Source organism: Hemicordylus capensis, chromosome 5 (assembly GCF_027244095.1).
Source record: "Hemicordylus capensis ecotype Gifberg chromosome 5, rHemCap1.1.pri, whole genome shotgun sequence".
Classification (NCBI taxonomy): domain Eukaryota; kingdom Metazoa; phylum Chordata; class Lepidosauria; order Squamata; family Cordylidae; genus Hemicordylus; species Hemicordylus capensis.
The window spans coordinates 57,902,699-57,923,757 of NC_069661.1; the positions used below are offsets into that span (position 1 = coordinate 57,902,699).

At 42.9% G+C, this 21,059-nt stretch overlaps 1 protein-coding gene across 18 annotated transcripts in view; it reads right to left on the bottom strand.

Moving 5' to 3' along the window:
• Positions 1-21,059, bottom strand: part of CLGN (calmegin) — a 54,432-nt gene that overhangs the window by 22,112 nt on the left and 11,261 nt on the right. For 16 of the 18 annotated variants that reach the window (XM_053254919.1, XM_053254918.1, XM_053254907.1 and 13 more), the window contains 7 exons: positions 15,380-15,438; positions 12,838-12,979; positions 12,523-12,637; positions 11,349-11,541; positions 9,174-9,363; positions 8,644-8,757; positions 5,396-5,552 (listed from right to left, as the gene is read on the bottom strand). In XM_053254919.1, the coding sequence (XP_053110894.1) occupies positions 5,396-5,552; positions 8,644-8,757; positions 9,174-9,363; positions 11,349-11,541; positions 12,523-12,637; positions 12,838-12,979; positions 15,380-15,438 (970 nt within the window). The remainder of the gene's footprint in view (positions 1-5,395; positions 5,553-8,643; positions 8,758-9,173; positions 9,364-11,348; positions 11,542-12,522; positions 12,638-12,837; positions 12,980-15,379; positions 15,439-21,059) is intronic. The other 2 variants (XM_053254902.1, XM_053254901.1) reach the window with 1 other exon arrangement.

Consider the following 21,059-nt stretch of genomic DNA (forward strand, 5'->3'; position numbering starts at 1 on the left):
GCCACCCCTTCCGTCCTTAAGAATGCTATTACCGCAGCCATCACCTTTGTGAATACACGTGACGCTGTGGAGAGTCCGAACGCTAGTACTACATATTGGTACGCTGTATCTCCAACTGTGAATCTCAAGTATTTGCAGTGGCTCTCGCGAATTACAACATGAAAATACGCGTCTTTTAGATCTAGAGTTGCCGCCCACTCTTCCTGCACTAGGAGGTGTAGGATTGCTTGTAAGGTTATCATTCTGAACTTCCTGTTGTCCACATAACAATTCAAGTCCCTCAAGTCCATTATCGCACGTATGCCACCATCTTTCTTGGGGATCTGGAAATATCGGGAATAAAATCCCCACATCCTGTCCACCCACTCCACTTACACGATTGCCTGCTTTTCGAACAAACACTTGAACTTCGTCCAAAAGCACCTGGGTCGGTCTGGTGTACTTTATGCCCTGAAAGGGTGGCAAAGCTTTGAACTCTATTGCATAGCCAGACCTTATAATCGTCAGGACCCAGTGATCTGATGTTATGTTGTGCCATGCTTGAGCATGGCTTGCCAACCTGATGTTGACGTTGGCAATCACAAGGCTTGGCAATCACAAGGCTTGGCAATCACAAGGCTTGGCAATCACAAGGCTTGGCAATCACAAGGCTTGGCAATCACAAGGCTTGGCAATCACAAGGCTTGGCAATCACAAGGCTTGGCAATCACAAGGCTTGGCAATCACAAGGCTTGGCAATCACAAGGCTTGGCAATCACAAGGCTTGGCAATCACAAGGCTTGGCAATCACAAGGCTTGGCAATCACAAGGCTTGGGCCTTGGGTGCTGAATCTTGCGTTGTCGTGCATGGTGGAAGCGGATTGATCTGACCATCAAAGAGACTGTTTACTCTGCTCCTTATTGCTTTTGGCCCCTTTGTCGCTGGCCATAGGCTTTATTATGTTGATATGGTTTATACTGCCTCTTATATTCTCTTCTTTTGTTTTTTTGTTTTGGTATTGTTTTGTTTTGCTATTGTTTATTGCCACATGAGCGATTGCGTGGCCCTTGGCCACTTGCTGCGATAGTCATAAAGGTCTTTGCTGTAAACTTAGATTGCTTCCAGGATTGCATTGTTGCATCCGTGGTCTCGGCAAAGAGTCCTTCTCCATCAAATGGCAAGTGCTCCACCCTATCCCGCATATCCTGCTGCAGGCCCGTGAAGCAGAGCCAGGCATGGCGGCGTAAAGTGATAGCAGTGGTCATCGCACGAGACTCCGTCTCTGCGGCATGTTTAAAGGTGCTCAGTAGATGTCTAGTCATCACCGACTCCTTTTCGTACGTTCTCCTGAAGTTCTCTTGGAACTCTTGCAGCGACATGGTATCAGAGTCCTGAAAAAGCACATCCCAAAGGTGGTGCCCATTACTGGCTAAACACACAGAATAGTTAGCACTCTTAATTGCCAAACTGGATGTTGCACAGACTTTACGCCCCAACACATCCAGTTTTCTGCCCTCGTCACTAGGAGTCGAATGGCGCTGACCTCCCTTCGAAGAAGCACATTCAACAACCAACGAATTTGGTTCCGGAAGTTTCATCAGGTATGTGTAGATGCCCTCTAACTTCCGGGAAGTAGCGGTTGATGTCTGCAAAACCACCCATGCCGTCTGTGCAGCCTTTGTAATTGCCGGTAGCATTGGAAGTGACACAGGATGTGCTATCCTGGCCCGAGCCATCATATTGTAAACTGGATCTTTCAAATCCAACTCTGGCTGTTTCAACTCCAAACCTAAGGCTTCAGCCATTTCACGTATCTGTATATGATAGGCCTTCAACTCCTCCGTCTGGGACACCGATGTAACCGGGGGCACATCTGTATGAAGCTTAGGTTCCATTGGTTCTGTTGGGACTGTAGAGTCATCATCCGTCTCAGTTGCAGCAGATGAATCTGCATCTCCTGAATCAAGTGGTAAAGGTAAGTCCGGAATAGACTGCACTCGTATCCTTGGTGGTGGAGGTTGAGAACGTGCAGGCACCACCGCATCGTGTGGTTGCTCTTGCTGAACTGAGTCAGTGATGGTTACCGAAGTCTGGCATGCCATAGAAATAGTTCTCACTGCCTTGGCTGCATCCTGGCTAACGGGGATTTTGTAGTCTGCTTCCCTGTTGTGCTTTCCAAATCTTGTACTCAGCATAGTCTACAGGGTAAACCACTGATGGGGCATGTTGAAAACCGCAGGTATGAGCCATCTGGTTAGCAGCAGAAGACTCCCCAAGCATTGGCGACCTCCACTGTAACGTTGAGTGCTGGACAAATAACGGCAAAGGCCTTGTTAATGTAGCCCAATCTGCAGTTTGGGGACCCAATAAGCCAATAGGGCTTGTGGCTGCAGACACAAGATGTAGTGGTCTCGGTACCGGAATCCTTGGTACCGGTGACATTGAGGGAGTTTTCGGTACCGGCTGTAGCGAATGCCCCATCACCTGTTCCATCTCGACTCCTGAGAAACCATGGAATGTCAAACCTGACGGTGTGGTATCAGTCGAATCCATAATCGCCAACAAATCTGTCCTCATCTTAGGATCAAGCGATACTTGGTCTTGTGCAGCTTCCTCTCCAAGATCTAAAAAGTCGTCCGTCCAGAACTCCCCCCGTGAGGTCAGCACAGGAGACATACGTGGAGTATGGGCGGGTGTAAGCTGCATAGCGCCACAATGCCAAGTCCCAGTCCCTGGCTTTGATCGATCTCCGGGTCATACTCCGTTGATGTTGACATCGACAACGGCACCGTGAGGGCTGTAGTACGCTCAACTATCGGCATCAGATGCTCGACCTCGGCCGTCCTCGATACTGACATCGATGCCGATGCTGTGATGGGATGGTCCCCCTCCAACTCCGACACCCACGGGGAAGGTGTAATCTTCAATGTGGAGTCCCATTCTGAATCAGATTGCAAAGCAGTTAGAGATGGGGTCCCACTACGAATTCTAGTCTTTTTCTTCCGCTTTCTGGGTGGAGAGTTGTCTCTTTCTCCCTCAGAAGATGAGACATGCTTGTGCTTCTTGTGGTGGCGCCGCTTTCCCCCCCACTTCCTCTGGCTGTTTAAAGTCTTGCACAATGGCAGCTTTCGACTGCTGAACAGCAGAGTCCACCAGAGGTGCTACAGGCTTCGAAACCACCACACTCGATGTTGTGCCCCATAACGAGGGTCCCAACGTTGAGGGTCCCAACGTCGAGGTACCCAATGTTGAGGGTCTCAGCGTCGGAGGGCAAAGCACATCATCATAAAGGGCCGCTCTCAAGCGTAACGCCCGATTCTTCAGCGTTTGTTTCGAGAACAAAGAACAAACTTTACAAGTTGTCGTATTATGTTGTTCCCCTAAACACAGCAAGCAAGCATCGTGAGTGTCAAAGGTAATTTTGCACGACACTCAGAGCAACATTTAAAAGTAGTCTTTGGCTTAACAGCGTCAGCCATCACCCCGAGGGGCGGGAAACAATTGTTTTTATGCTTAGTTCAAAGGGTCTTCAGAGACGAGTCCATTTTCCAGTCAAGAGTCCAAGCCCAATCTTTCTTTGTCATCCGGTCCAAGTCGTTTTTCCAAGTTAAAAGAAGTAAATCCAAGGAGCTATATAATCCGAGGTGTAGACGCAACGGCGGTCTAACAGAAACTGACTGAAGCGTGCCCTAACTGCCTAGGTTAAACGGAAGCACGTGCTTGGCAGTTAGGGCCAGCGCAAGGCACTAGCTAATCGATCCGTGAGGTCCCTGCACAGGCGCAGAACCCCATTCCTTACGAATACAACGGATTACACTCCAGATCTTTTGTTTGTGAAGGTAGTAGTTTGGGATACTACCGAGGTGCACTGTTTCTGGTCAAGTACCATAATAAAGATCAATCAACCTACCTACCAACCACTGTATATGGATTCTGTTTCATGCACATAAAATACTAGAGACAAATTGTCAGCATTAAGGGTTTGACTTCAAGTTGCAATACCCAATCGGTTTAAGAAATAAGGTGGCTGAGTGTATTCCTGGATAGAGAAGGAACTCTGTGTGCATGCGCAATTAGATGCTCATACATCATTCTTTGCTCCAAACCACATCATCAATTCAATTTCTATACCGCCATTCCAAAAATGGCTCAGGGCGGAATCCACATCTGGGATTCCCTGAGGTTTTCACTTTTTAAAATGCTCTGCAGGGGAGCCCTAAAACCCATCAAATCAGGCTAATGTGTATAAAATGAAACACAAATCCACTTGTGCAAATAAGTCTTATTTATATACATACAAAGTGCATATATTTTTCAATTTTTAATCAGTCATCTGCTATTTTTCTACTGCAAAGGGACTATTCTTATACAAATGAGAAGCTCTGGTGCTACTCGGATAGGACCCTATAAAATAAGAAGCCAGTCTGGAGAAGCAAAGTAGCATCTAGTATATAACTTAATCTTTGAGCTTCTTTTGATGGCAGGACTGACAAGTTACTCATTCTTAGGAGAGAAGTAACATTTCCTTGCCTGTTCTCAACCCTCCTTACACAGCTAGATATAGCAATGCATGTGTTGCTATATCTACCTACAAGTTAATCCCTGCTAACTTGGCAAAGAGGCACCTTTTAATGTGGTGATTCTCTTTATTTAGCAGGGGGAGAGTAACTGGCCCTATCCACCCCCAGCACAGTACCTCCAGTGACTGTTGCTGGTGTCTATCTTATACTTCTTTTAAGATTGTGAGCCCTTTGGAGACAGGAATCCATCTTATTTATTATTTCTCTGTGTAAACCGCCCCAAGCCATTTCTGGAAGGGCGGTATAGAAATCGAATAAATAAATAAATAAATGCAACAATGGAAGACTGTGAGATGAAAGACTTTGAGAAGAGCTCTCTAAACTCTGTACGGTGCCATTAAGGAGATGGTGGTGTATGTAATATATAAAGTGGCCTATCTGTACCTATATCAAGATATTCTGTTAAAAATGTTATACTCTGGAATTTTATCAACATGAAAAGGCTGGTTTAATGACAAAAGCAGTGATACATCTATAAAAATTGGTATTTTAACTAGAAATGTTTCATTCAAATATTTAAATTAGCCTTCAGATTTTTTGTCTCTCCTGAACAAGATCATCATATACATTACAAGAGGTACAAGATAACACGTATATTTCTTCGCATTCCTTACCTATTTCAGAGACAGCTAACCTCAATCCATACATGTACCTCACTTCTCCACCTCCCAATATTCTAACTTAGACAGTATACCCTACAATGAAATCAAACCACTTTAATGACCTGATTTCCCTCACTTCCACCTACAAAACAAGTTTGATTTGGCAGGGCAATAACTAGTCTGTTGAAACAGCCCAGTTCCAAAGTATCTGGAACTCAATCTGCTGCTATTACCTGATAATTAGGGTTCTCTATCATTGGTGGTTTCCATTTTCCTTTATAGTTTGGATTGCTCATCATAGGGCGGACCCATGTTCCACAGCCAGGTGCAGTCTCACACTTTGGGTTAGGAACTTGTGGAGCTTCCCATTCACCATCCATATCCTCATACCTGTAAAAATGATTGAACAGAGGTTTTAAGTGTCCTCTTGTAAATGGTGTGTGCACATGCACATGTGCAAACATATGTGCACATGCACACGCACACTTTCAGTTTTAGTTCACTTTTCATTCATCTCTCGCACCATACTGTGCTTCCATAAAGCTGTACTCCCACTAGTTTAACCATCTTCTAGATTTCAAGATAAAATATTTCAAGATTTCTAACTTGCTTTTAAATCAAGACTCAAAGGCAGCTTATTAAAAATATGTTGCCATATATATATATGTTATAGAATTTTAAATATACAGTAATACACAGACACGCACAGTTGAAACAAGCTACTTTTTTTTTTTTTTTTTGCAATAAGCAAGTATAGACCAGCAAAATAATTTCCTCCCTATGGGTTCAGAAAAACTGAAGCATAACTCCATTTAGGAAATTTTCACATTAAGAAAGAAGTCACTTCCTAACTGTCAAGAACTTCAACTTTTATCACTAGCATGCATTGTTATTGAATGTGATATTCAACAAAATACTTCAAACAAACATTAGGCACACCTGGGTTACATTCCTAACCTCCAAAATCACTTTGTTTCAGTACAATTCACAGCACATGTAGTAACTTCTATAATTATCTATTTACAGTAGGAATGTGCATGGAACCGCAGAGCTGCGGTCCGGCACTGGTGTGGGGGGCTCTTTAAGGGTGGGGGAGGGTGTACTTACCCCCCCTCCCCACCGCATTTCCCCCACCGGCGCATTCGTTTTGAAAAGCTTTTGGGGCGGCAGGATACCTCCCTGCCGCCCCTTCCCCCCAGTCGTTGGCAAAAGGCTTCAAAAAGCCTTTTGCACATGCGCACGTCACGTCTGTGTCACGCGCGCGTCGCAGAGATGTGATGTGCGCACGCGCAAAAGGCTTTTTAAAGCCTTTTGCCGACAACTGGGGGAAGGGGCAGCAGAGAGGTATCCTGCTGCCCCAAAAGCTTTTCAAAACGAACGCGCCGGTGGGGGAAAGGCAGTGTGGGGGGGTAAGTACACCTTCCCCCATCCTTAAAGAGCCTCTCACACCAGTGCCGGACCACCCTCATGTCTGGACCGGTCTGGAGGCCTTCAGAAGGCTCACCCCTAATTTATAGGACTTAGACCCGGCAGTTATAACAGGCCAGCACCAGAGCGGACAATATCACCTGCTATGGGGGGGAAGAAGAAAGAAGATCAAGTTTTACATTCGTGCTTTCAAGATATAGGTCTCAAAGATGGCAACTTGAATTAGCTAATACTGGAGGCACACAACTCAGTCAAGTCCTCTTAACACAGTGGTTCTCAGCTGGTGGTACATCTACCACCAGTGGGACACAGAAGCAGTCTAGGTGAGATGCAGGGTTTTCATAATAATTATTAAAGCCTCTTTCGGGTGTTATAAAATAGAGGCTGTATTCAAGTGCAACCTCTGAAGAAGAGGCAGAAGTCCCACCCAGTTGTCAATTACTCTCCCTCAAATTTACAGCCTTTGTCTGAAGCAGCAAAGGCTGTAAGTGTGTTGGCGGACAATTGTGGAAGTGGGAAGCTCCTGTGCCCGAACCTCCTGCTCATGGAAGTGCCCACACACTTACAGCCTTTGCAGCTTCAAAGGCTGTAAATGAGAGATGCTCACCTGGCAGGAGAATGATTGGCAGTCGGGTGGAATTCCACCTCTTTTTCAGAGGCTGTACCCAAGTAGGGTTGCCATAGTCAACGTTCCCAAATCCAGGTGGCCTAATTTGCATATTATGCCAATTATGTGGTGGCTAATTTGCATTTTATTTATTTAGACAGATTTGTATACTTTCTCCTCCTCCTCTGCCCTCCTAAATGATCAGATCCACAGTAAAATCTGGGCAGTGCATTCTAAATCCATGTAAATCAGGGTGGAATTCAGCAGCCGGGTGGAGCAACCAAAATCCGGATGCTACCCCAGGGGACATAGCAACCCTATACCCAAGTATAGCCTCTGTTTTTTATAACATCTGAAAGAGACTTAAGAATTCACTCTCCGTCAATCATCATGTCCACCTGTCATTATAGTCTGCCCTATAATAAGAATAAACCAGCAAGAACTAGAAATATTTGGTTTTACCTCTCCAGAAACCAGGGTGGATTTGATTTAAATCAAATCGATTTAGATCACGATTTAAATCACTAGTCAGTAAGACTAGATTTAAGTCATGGTTTTTTTACATAAAGACTCATTCTTGTTGGTATAATCTTAATATTTACAACTAGATGAAGGTTTCATTTTTGGTCCTCTTCTAGATAGAAAAATTGCCCAAAATAATCTTACAGAAACCTCTGGAAGAGCATGACATTGTGCAGGCATCCCCAAACTGCGGCCCTCCAGATGTTGCTGAACTACAACTTCCAGTATACCCAGCCACAAAAAATTGTGTCTAGGGATTGCTGGGAGTTGTAGTTCAGCAACATCTGGAGGGCCGCAGTTCAGGGATGCCTGACATTGTGAATGGATGGAATTCATTTACCAAAAAGTTTAAAAATTGCATATATATAGCCTCATCCTACATAATTAAAAACTAATCCTTATTTCATGATGAATAACCTTTGGACTATAATGTATCTTAAATAGAAAACTATCTTCAGATAGACTTTTCCCTCAAAAAGCATTTTAAATCAAAACCAGCCGATAATTTTATTTTATTATTTAATCGTTGATTTTTAACCACCCTGCCAGAAACTACTAATGGATTATTTTTGTGTTTGTGTGTATTAAAGCCAAAGCAATAAAGCTTATTCCCAACAATGCTACAGGAATTGTTAGTGTCCTTACAACCTTAAATTGTAAATGATAAATATAACAGAATGTCTGTAAATATAAATGTCCATCTTGGGAAAAGTGGGCTTTTTTGTTTGCTCATAATAGGATCCTGGGTTTTTGGTAAAGTAATTGGTGGGATGAAGATATGCAAGGTTGAGGACCACTGTAACACACACTGGCTACAATTAAAACCACTCACAAAACAAGTTAATAAAAATCATAAACATGGACTCTAGTTTGCTACAGAATTCCGTTTGCCTAATGCACTGCCACAACAAAAGACATTCTTACCAATCATCTGGTTTTTCTGCATTGGGATCTGGAATATATTCTGGTTCATCATCAAGCCAACCTTCAGGCTTAACAGCATCAGGATCTTCTATTTTGGGAGGGTCATCTTCATTCCTTTAATTACAGACCAATGTTACTAGGAGATGGACAATATAAGAGCAGGATAGTATAAAGCATAATAAAGTTCTGCTCAACAACAGAAATAAGAGGGCATACTTTTCAGAAAAAGCCTCTTTTGCACTTTTGAAAAATCAAGAATAAAAGATAGTCATAAAAAGGCAGTTAACTATTGCATATTTGTAAAATATTTAAAGATTCCCATTTCTCTTTCCCCTACCCCCATTTTGCCATATTACTTCCATTCAGAACTATACTAGCATCCCAGAGCCAAATCTTTTCAGCTTGAAGCACTCTTCAAAAGGTCAATTCCATAGAGTGAAAATGCAAACCAAAGAAAGTCTGCTTACTATATAACTGGTAGAGGGAGAGGAGGAGTAGGATGGAAGAGAAACAGCGGAGGTTTTCTTTACCAGTCATCTGGCTTGACAGCATTGGGATCAGGAATTTTAGGTCTTTCATCCCAGTCCTCAGGCTTCTTATCATCGGGATCTTCTATTTCTTTTGGAGGATTCACCGGCGGAACCACATCTTCCAGGAGACTTCCTTTACTTACAACTGCTTGGTCAATTAACATTTCAAATGTGTCATCTGGTTTCAGCACTAAGACACAATAAATATATATTTTTTAATTAAAGGAAATATGATAGAAACGGCAAGAGAGAAATTTTTTCTTGCTTTTTGCATTTACATAGTCATCCACCAAGAACAAGCTTAACTTGGAGATTAGATCTTCTTATGATGCTTTGTACAATGCTACTAACCTGAATTTTAATACCATTCCAAACCAATAGGATTGATTATAGCCCAAACATTTATTTGGAAGCAAAGACCAATTGGAAGTGCATTCACATAGCTTTCACGGGCATGAATTATTCTACAAATGCAATTATCTTGTCCAATGCTTTACATTGCACTATTACATGGCACATAGGCTTGTAACTGGAGCATTTTCTGGTTTTGCATCTGTCAGCCAACCAAGAGAAATTTTTTTGGCCAGATTAATAAGACCATGGTTAGTAGGCAACCCTAAACCTTTGCAACTCTGATTACTACTGGTGTGTATGCCTCTTTCCCAAACCTCCATATCTCTATTCCTGATCAGGAAGTCGTGCAGTTATAGGTAGGGATGTGCACGGATGGGATAGTTATAGGTAGGGATGTGTTGGTCCAGAGGCCATTCTAAAGGCCTCTGGACCGGTCCAGATACAGGGCTAGTTTGGTGCTGGTGGGGGGTAGACCTTTAAGGGTGGGGGAGGGTGTACTTACCCCTCCCGCCACTTTCTCCCTGTCAGCGTGTCTGTTTTTTCAAGCATTTGGGGCAGCAGAGTACCTCCCTGCCGCCCCTTCCCGTTTGACAAAAAGCCTCATAAAGCTTGACTGCATGTGCGCACATCATGTCTGCACATCGTGTGCGTATGTCGCGCGCACACGTCTGACGTACGCGACGTGCACATGCACAGTCAGGCTTTATGAAGCTTTTTGCCGAGGAACGGGGGAAGGGGTGGCAGGGAGGTACCCTGCCGCCCCACATGCTTGGAAAAAACAGGTGCACCAGCAGGGGAAAAGCAGTGGGAGGAGTAAGTACACCCTCCCCCACCCTTAAAGAGCCCTGATACCCAGTGCCGGACCACGGAGGTGCGGTTCCGTGCACACCTCTAGTTAAAGGCCATGCAAGCTTAATTATGGAAGAAGGTAGAAGCTCTTTGGAGAGAACTGCAGGACTGGAGAACAAAGAACGGTCATGCCTTGGTTTTTATTTATCTATCAGATTTGTAGATCACCCCAAACTTCTGTCTCTGGGCACTTTTCAATTAAAGGAAGCAATACAGAAAAGATGAAGGTTGCCTCTTGCAAAGGCATTTTTGATACGCTGAAATATTTTACTTGAGTCAAATAAGCACAAGTATGTCTCCTGGCTTGAGAAGCACAGACTGCAGAAAGAAGGGGAGATCTACAAAAATTGTCCCTTCCTCATTGTGCACAAGCAACATTAGTCTGGATGTCAGCCATTATTTTCTATCCTGCACATCTTTTAGTTAAATCACACCAGCATATAATGTTCACCCCACCAAATTTTATTTTCACAACCAATATGTGGAGGTAAGTTAGACTGAGATAGCGAGTAGTTAAAAGGTGAGCTTCACAGCTGAGTGGAAATTTGAACCTAAATCTCCTTGCCCCTAGTTTATATTCTATATTCATTACTTGAATACAATTCTGCATGTGCAGAGGCCAGAACCAAGCCGGCAGCTTGGTAAAGGAGGAGGGAGTGCACTTGTTGAGACTGTACCAGGGAGGGCGAGCAGTAGTGCCAGCAGCCATGCCAGCTGGGGAAGCAACTTTTTACCTCTTCCACTGTCCCCACCCGGCCACTCCTCACTGTGCCGAACCAGTTCACCAGAACCGGGCCTGGTTCGATCACAGACTGAATTGACCCCAGATCCGTGTCTGTGATAGAATTTCTGAACTGGCCCTGGTTTGAGGCAAATTAGTTTGGCACAAACCGTTCATGCACATCCCTAATTTCCATCCCTATCTGTCCACAGATCTTATTTTTTGAAATAGTACATTAAACATTTGAGTACCAAGAGTATATAGATGAGTCTTCCTGTCAGAATAGATTTTTTTAAGGTCTACATCAGGACGCTTGGCATGTTTTTCCTCATAGTCTCCTGTTTTAGGATGTTTATGTCTGAAGATAAAGTGTAGTTTGTAATCTTCTCCACATTTATCTGGTCCAAACATAATTGTGTATGATGTTTTGTCATAGAAGTATTCCTGTAGGATGAAAGTGAGCACATCATTCTATAGTAAAATAAATAAATCACACTCATTCAGTACTGGTTGCAGCCCAATTATCTCCCTACTTTGTGGCAACTTGCAGCAAAGAATGCACAGTATGGTAAAGAATACATAACATGACCAAACATTATAATGTCTAAAATGCAATATCGTGACATTTTACATACACTAAATTAATACTGAAGTCTCCAAATTACAGTATATTATTATATTATATTATATTATATTATATTATATATTACAGTTTTACTTCTATAGTCCTGTTTTATCTAGAGTTTGACATTTTAGTGTTAAGTTACCATTTGAGAGAGCAGAGAAGCTAAAGAACTGCCTCAGGATCCAATACATGGCATACATGTGCACATAACGAAGTTCCAACACCATTATGAAAATCACCATGCATTGGGACCTGGAAGGTGGGCAGGGAGGAAGGCCACAAAGTACAAGTCAGAACAGAAGAAGAGGTGGAAAGGATTAGGGGTCCTCCAAAATGCCCATCTTCCAAAGCTAATTTTCCAAAAAACCAGGAAAGGGCTAAGCATTATTTTTATTTATTATTTTTATTTATTTTATTTTATTTATTTGATTTATATACCGCCCTTCCGAAATGGCTCCGGGCGGTTTACAATTAAAACAGAAAACATTAAAAACAATTCAAACAGAAAGATGAAACATTAGTTTCATCAACTACGTATATTAATATCAGACTTTTCATATTATATAAAAAGTGACAGGAGATGTTGCCCTGCTTGTTCTCTACATTTAATGACAAGATCTCAGTCCCCATTTTCTATATTTGCACAGTGCCCAGAAAGAGACTGCCATTCACAATATCCATAAACATATACTGAGAAAAGAAAAGATTGTTCCATCTGCAGATGCCTGAAAAGCTCATCATTACATATTAAAGTGAACACTATATAACATTACTGGCAAATGGATACTTCCTGTTTTTACCTGAAGTTCCACTGGAACCCCAATACTACATACCAGATTCAAGTCTTCACTTTTGGAAAGAAGTTTAACATATGCACCACCACAATCAATGCCATCTTGAAAATTCACTTCATACCTGCACAACAGAAACACAAGAATACTCTTCTTGAGACAAGTACTATGTACTTTCCCAAACAATAATTTGTTTACTCAGAAGTTTTTCAAAAGCTAAAGAACACATTCCTATGGAGATTTTACACATGGCATAATCCCAGTACAAACATCAATTTTAAAAGTCATTTCAAGTATAATATTTAAGAATGAAAATATACTTACTGAATTATCATTGGCTTACTATCAAAAACAAATGGCTGTGTTAACATAGCTGATATTGCATGATGCTTTGCTACAGATTTCAGTACTAATCCTCTGTCACCAGGCACTGTGTTTTCCTTTAATGGTTCTATTTCCCATCTTCCTAAAATAGAAAATATAGCAAGACAAATGCAAGCAACGAAAATGGTAACAATGGAGTAAAAGCATCTCCTATACTTGCTTTGTCTACATTCTTCTTTCCAAACATACAAAACACTCAGCTCTCGAATTTCAGATTCTCCATCAAAAGACCAAAACCAAAAAAACCACCTGGGGGACACATATACAAACTGCCTTGAGTCACAGTTCACAGCAACGATATATGAACTAAACTTAGGAACATAGGAAGCTACCTTATTCCGAGCCAGACCATCTAGCTAAGTACTGTCCACACTGACTGGAAGTGGCTCTCTGAAGTTTCAGGAAGTCATTCCAAGCCTACCTGGAGACACCAAGGAGTGCACTTGGAACCTTCTATGTGCAAGCAGATACTCTACCAGTGAGAGGCCCCATCTCTTAAGGGGGATACCTTGTAACAGACAGCGGACACATGTAGTGACCCATCCAAATGGAAACCAAAGTGAATCCTGCTTAGCAAAGAAGCAAATTCTGAAAGTCTGACCCTCCACGCCTATATTAAGGTTAGGTCTCTATCATTACTACTCCTTCACACACTACAGCCAGATGCCTAGTAATAAGCGGGGGGTGGGGGGCCCTCTCGCCCTCTCCCATGAGGTGATGACAACTATAGGGCAGAGAAGGTGCAGGTACCCTGCCCTGCCCTCCACTGCAGGCATCACTTACCTGCCCAGCTACTGCCACCCAAGCCTCATCTCTGCTTTGTTCCCCATCCTCCAGGCCCACCCCTCCTGTTCCTGGCCCCACCTACCAGATCAGAAGCCACTGCTGATGCTGTGCTCTTTCCCCACCTTCCAGGCATACAGTTTTGCTAGCCCATCTCTCGCTGTCGCACACTTTCCCCAGCAACAAAGGCTTGTCAGCTTTTTACAAGCTTGATGCAAAGAGGAAGGGTGTGGCAGCAGTGAGACACAGGGGCCAGCCAAAAGCAGAGGCAGCACACTATTGCTACTGCAAGAAATGGCACACACCAGTCCCAGTACAAAGGCACAGTATGTGCTGCTTCTTCCTTACTGCACACGTCCAGATACAGCAAGCAAGTGGCATGCACTCTGCCCTCGTGCTGGTACATGCCTCCTCATATCAGACAGTGTGCACTGCCTCCACTTTTGCTAGTCCCTGTGTCTCACTGCCACTGTGCCTTGGTGTTGGAAGAGAGAGCACAGACAGCCCATGCTGCTATAATAAGAAGCAGTGCCCATCAACACCAGAACAAGGGCAGGGTGAATGCTTCTTGTTCCTTGCTATATTTGCATGCAACAAGGAAAAAACAACATATGTGCCACTCTGTTCCAGGACCAGCATGTGCCACTCCTTGATATAGCAGTGTGGGCTGCCTTGACTTTCAGCAGCTTCTGTGTCTCACTGCCACCATGCTCTCTATTTTAGCACCAAGTCTGTTTGCTTCCAATGCTGGGAAAAGCACACCGTAGCAAGAGATGGGCTAGCACACTCCCAGAAGGTGAGGAGGAAGAGTGGTGGCATCAACTACCACCTAACCTGCGCTGAATCAGCAATGGACTCACCCAGACGGCAGGGCCAATGAAAGGGAACAAAGTGGTTGTGCTGCAGCTCACCTCGAGTCACCTCCAGTAATAAGGTTCTTAGTAGCAGGAAACAAAAACATTTTCTGAAACTATGAATGTAATTCACTGAATAGTACATAAATTTAACCATGTGCTAGTCTCCATGCACATGAATCAGTTCAAAGGAACTCCAGGGAAAGCAACTGAAGAAAAGCAAGTATTTTAGAAATTCCAATTTATTTTCCCAGTCACTAGCATACAGGCCCCCATACTGCTGACTGATTGTCTCAGGTAGGAGAATCACACATCTTCCTACTTCTGTAGTCCTATAAGATTTTAATTAAACTTAAATCTGAGAAGGCGCTATAGATGCATCTCCTTTCATGTGTTTTTTGCTTTTCAATTCAAGCCCATATGAAGATGCTATGTTAATGCTGCTCAAGGAAAATCAAAATTAATTCTACCAAAGCTCAAGACTTAAGACAGATACATGCTTGCTAATAATGCTTGGAGCAATTTGAGTCACACAATTGGTCATAAGATAAAATGTCATTTTTAAGAACAGAGGCCAACAGTATCATGAAATTAAATATCATGAACATCTGACTTGTATATGCCTTCCATTTCAAAATCTAATAATAAAGTCCCAGAGGATTTTGAGGGAAATTGGGAGAAATCAGTGACCTAGGTTATGGTAGCAACAATAATAGAGGGACAGGAGCATATATTTTACTAACAATATCAAATACTACACACTGATATTTCTGAAGGCAGAAATGAGATACACAAGATAGTTTAGAAATATACTCTTACATCAATACATGAAGTTTATGCCTTACCATCATATTTAGCAATATCTTCGTCTGTATCCTCTTTTTTAGTTTGAGAGAGAACCCACCTGTTAAGGTAAGAATGCAGAAGAGGTGTACTTAGTCATTAATTTTAATATTTCAGTTAGATTGCATGTCATATATTGAGTAGGACTGACACTATATTAAAGAGATATTTGGCTTGGTCTAAATATGTGGCAGAACAGTCTATAGCATTCTAGAGTTCAGGAGGGGCTGCCATTTCTCCCCTATGTAACAGATCCATGCAAGCAAATAAAACTTGTCAGAGCCTGGGCTGGGCTAGAAGCTTCCTTTCTGATGTGCTAAAATGGGGATGTCTCCTAAATCTCATATAGCATTTTTAGTACTATTCATCCATTAAGCAGCTCACTATTCAGTAATGTTGCAATTTTTTCATCCTACGTGAATTAGTTTAAAAGCCCTGTTTATAGATTCACATTTCCCCAGCAGTGCAAACACTCTCCCACTGACTGAGGTGATTATGACATCAATGCTATACAGCCTCCCTGCAGCCTTCTGATATGTGTGGGGAAACTGACGGAGTTGTGTGGAATTGTTTTGTGCCAATTACTGAAAATGACTGGGAAAGGATTTGTAAAAGGAAATTCAGGAAATATGCCATTTGTAGATTCCTGCCCAAACACACATTTGTTTTCTGTCAATGAAGATTACACTGGAGTGGAGATGAGGAGAATGAAGATCACAGCCTTCTTATTAAAGCTGGTCCTATAAGATCCCCCCTCCCCAAAATATTACATGGCATGCCAGAATAGGGGAAAATATTTTATTTTTCTGCCCTTTAAAAAAAACAAAAACCCAGGGATTGGCTTTGTAAAGAAAGGGGTGGTGGAGATGGTGAACAGTGCTGTTTTTGTCTTGCACCCTGGTAACAGCCGAGAAGAATGTATGTCAGAGATGGTGAAATCTGCCCCCACAGAATGAAAAATCTCTTGGAAATAGAGGGCAGCCATTATTATGTTTGAATAATAACCTTGGTTGGGAAAGGTAACTGAGCAAATGGTTGCTTCTCAACTCCAGGCAGTTTTGGATGATGCAGATTATCGAGAACCATTCTAAACTGGCTCTCGGGTAGGCTATGGGGTTGAGAATGCCTTGGTTGGTCTGATGGATGATCTCCAATTGGCAGACAGAGCGAATGTGACGTTACTGATCCTTTTGGATCTCTCGGCGGCTTTCAATACCATTCTGCTGGGTCACTTGAAGGAGGTGGGATTGGGTGGCACTGTTCTACAGTGGTTCCATCCCTACCTCTCTGGCAGATTCCAGATGGTGTCACTTGGAGACTGTTATTCTTCAAAGTGTGAAGTTCCACAAGGCTCCATAAACTGTCTCCAATGCTTTTTAACATCTACATAAAACAGCTGGGACAGATTATCAGGAGATTTGGTCTGGGATGCTATCAATATGCTAATGACACCCAGATCTATTTCTCCATACCAACTTCATCAGGAAATGGCATGATCCCCCTAAGTGCCTGCCTGGAGGTGATAATGGGCTGGATTAAAAACAACAGTCAGAAGTTGAATCCAAACAAGATGGAGCTACTGTCTGTAGGGGGTTGGGATCCGATAAGATGGCTTATATCTGCCTGTTCTGGATGGGGTTACATTCCCCCTAAAAGATCAGGTCCATAGTTAGGGAGTGCTCCTGGATCCCAAACTCTCCCTGGTTTCTCAGGTTGAGACTGTAGCCAGGAGTGCTTTTTATCAGCTTTGGCTGCTATGCCAGATACGTCCATTTCTGGAGACAAATGGCCTTAAAACAGTGGTCCATGTGCTGGTGACCTCTAGGCTTGACTACTGTAATGCACTCTATGTGGGCTGCTTCTGTACACAGTTTGGTAACTACAATTGGTACAGAATGCGGCAGCCAGATTGGTCTCTGGGTCTGCCCAAAGGGACTATATAACACCGATTCTAAGAGAACTGCACTGGTTGTCGATATGTTTCCAAGCGAAAAACAAAGTGTTAGTTATTACCTATAAAGCCCTCAACGGCTTGTGTCCAGGGTACTTAAGAGAGCGCCTTCTCTGTCGTGCACCTTGTCGCCTATTAAGATCTGGAGAGGTCTGATTACAGTTTCCGCTGACCTGTTTGGTGGCAACTAGTGACCAGGCCTTCTCTGTGGCTGCCCCGGGGCTTTGGAATACACTCCCTGAAGAAGTAAGAGCATCTCTTTCTCTGTTTGTTTTTAGGAGGATCCTGAAGACAAACCTGTTTTCCCAAGCTTTTAACTGAAACTGAAATTTTAATGTGTTTTTATTTATTGAGAATTTTATCTGTGTTATGAATTTTATATTATGTCTTAACTTGTACACCACCTGGAGATTCCTATATCTCTGGCAATCTTTAAAAAGCACTTGAAAACTCACCTCTTCATTCAAGCTTTTAAAGTTTTAATCTGTTTTTTTATTTTTAGCTTGTCTAAATTGTTTTAAAATCTTTGTCTGTATTTTAACTTTATGTTGTTAACCACCCAGAGATGAAAGTTTGGGGCGGCGTACAAATTTGATAAACAAATAAAATAAAAATAAATATCAGGCTGTATAGACATTTAATAAATAACTCATGTCTCTGAGGTAGTTAGGAAAACAGGCTCAATTGCATAGGCCTTGGCTGTGATAGTGGCCTCTTCCTTCATTCCTTCTATCTGACAGTGGCTATTATACATCAGAACTGCTAGGCCTCAGTGCTCCTATTTGCCTTTTACTACCTTCCAATCTCGTATCTCATAAGAAGGGGCTGCTAAGTTCCTTGTAAGGGCCAGAGGGCCTAGGACTTCTAGACATGACAGGCAGACATCCAACTGGTACAACTTTACCTACCACTGAAGATGGTAAAATGAAACAAAACGAAGAGGCTCCTGTCACACAGAAGAAGCAACATTAATACTGCTAAGTATTTGAGGCCTATGTAATAAAACAGGACGCATTTACCTCAGAGACATGAGTTACATTATTCAAATGTAAGAATGATTGCCCTTTAGTTTCAAGATATCTATACATCTTTCTTGGTGAGGGGCAGATCTCACCAGCTCTGACAGCAATTCTTCATAGCTGTTACTAGGACAAAAAGCAGAACACAGGCACTGTTCACCCCCCTCTCCAGTTGCTTCTCCCACACCCACCCAATTTTAAGGTGAGGAGAGAATTTCCCCTTATATGGCATGCCATACAAGAGGACAATTTTGGGAAAGGAGATTTTTTTTTTAGTTATACAACTAGCTCTAATAACCACCTTGTGGTCTTCACTCCCCTCATCTCCACTCCTATGAAGCTACTCACATACACCCCATCTCCACACAGCTGCTCCCTTTTTTAATAAATAAAAGTACAATATTAGAGATAATAAACATTTTATAACTTATCTGTACTAACACTGAAATGGTCCTGACATACTAACTACACAGATTTCTCACTGAACACCTTTTCTCACTGCACCTACCCAAGCTTTCCATTGCTTTTCTGCACAATTCCCACTCCTCTGGTGTGATTTTTGTTGTACTTTTGCACAACACACTACTTGTACCTTCTGATTTTTCAAAATCACAGTTGGACAGAATACTGCAGGAAACTTCACTCTCCATACACGGAATGACCAGATCTCAATGAATGACAGCAACAATGATGTCACAACAAAGCCAACATGGCTGCTGCCTGTTTTGGGGTGTGTGGCCCAATAGGAATTTCAACCTTTGATTTCAACTGCATATGAGCAGATTTCAGCCAAAACAAAAAAAAGGTGTTTTGAAATCACTTTTTAATGAGAAGTGAACTAATTTTTTCTTAATAAGACATAGGAACATAGCAAGCTGCCATATATTGAGTCAGATCATTGGTCTGTCTAGCTCAGTATCGTCTTCACAGACTGGCAGCGGCTTCTCCGGGGTTGCAGGCAGGAATCTATCTCAGCCCTATCTTGGAGAAGCCAGGGAGGAAACTTGAAAACGTTCTGCTCTTCCCAGAGCAGCTCCATCCCCTGAGGGAATACCTTACAGTGCTCACACTTCTGGTCTCCCATTCATATGCAACCAGGGTGGACCCTGATTAGCTAAGGGGGCAAATCATGCTTGCTACCACAATAGCAGCTCTCCTCTCCTCATACCCATTCCACTTGCAAAGAGCTTCTTATGTGGGGAAACATTCAAAAAAGAACATTGGTACTCACCATGAAGGTTTCTTCTTGCCGGTGTTACAGAGGTCACTCATTGTGGGTAATCCCGCCCACTTGCTCCAGAAGGCAATAAATATTCTCTTGAAGAGACCCTTAACTAGCCCACAAAAGGCAGTCCCTTCCAATCCATTGAAAAGCCTGAGTCTACACACACCATCAAAACAGAAGTAGGACCACACAGCAAATGCAAGTAAATAGAAACAATTGACAACATAGACAACCCTATGTACATGAATGCATAATAAACATACAGAGGAAAACCACCAGAGAGGGTGAAGAAATGATGAGTCTACCCCCTGCCCCCCAGTCCAAAATAGGTGGTACGTTTGGGCCGCAAAAAACCCTGAGTGGGCATGAGTGACCTCTGTAACACCAGCAAGAAACCTTCATGGTGAGTACCAATGTTCCTTTCTCTGCTGGTGTAGGAGGTTACTCACTGCGGGTAATACCACAACTCACACCCATGGGAGGGAACAAGCCTAGACCAAAAACTTACCGCCCTGAGAGGACTTTATGCAGAACTCACCTACCAAATGCCACCCTGGAGGAGGTGTGCCCATCCAATTTATGATGACGTGAGAAGGTAGACAGAACTTTCCATGTAGCTGCCCTGCAAATCTCCTTAAGAGAAGTAGCTTTAGTAGAATGAGTTGCAATCCCCACTGGGGGAGTTGTATGTTGTATCTCATATGCCAATGTGGTACATGATCTAATCCAGTGGCCTACTGTAGCCGGCAAGTCCAGCTGCCCCATTCTCCGGCCCTGGAAACAAAGGAACAAAAGGTCCATCTAGCTAATGCCCTTGGTCCGATCAATATACACCCACAGGGCCCTGCAGACATCTAGCTTAAGCCACTCCTTCTCCAACCTGTGTTGTGGCTTTGGACAAAAAGATGGTAAATAAAGATCCTGAGATCTGTGAAAAACTGAGTTAACTTTTGGAATAAACCAAGGGTCTGGAATCAAACGTACTACATCCTTTGGGGGGGGGGAATACATAACTCATCCTTCACTGACAGTGCACGAAGCGCAGAGATCCATTTGGCTGAAGTAATCACCACCAGAAATGCCACCTTCCACAATAGTGTTCGTAATGAAGTCTTGCATAAAGGTTTGAATGGAATCTGATGCAATTCATGTAAGAAGTCCAACAGGTCCAAAAGAGTACAACTCATCACCTGTAAAGCTCACCTGGCCATTCAACGCAGAAAACTTCTCCAAGTAGTCTAATAGATCCTATTCATCGAGGATCTAAGAGATACCAGGATGGTATCCACCACTGCTGAGGAGAATTCCTTGGAAGTTAACAAGTCCCTTTCAGCTTCTAAGCAGTCAATCTTAGCCAGGCCATGTCCAGATGGAAGACTGGACCCTATGACAAGAGGTCTATCCGAACTGGCAGATGCATGGGGCCCTCCACCATCATGTTCACTACCTCCAAAAACCACAGCCTTTGTGGCCAAAATTGAGCTATG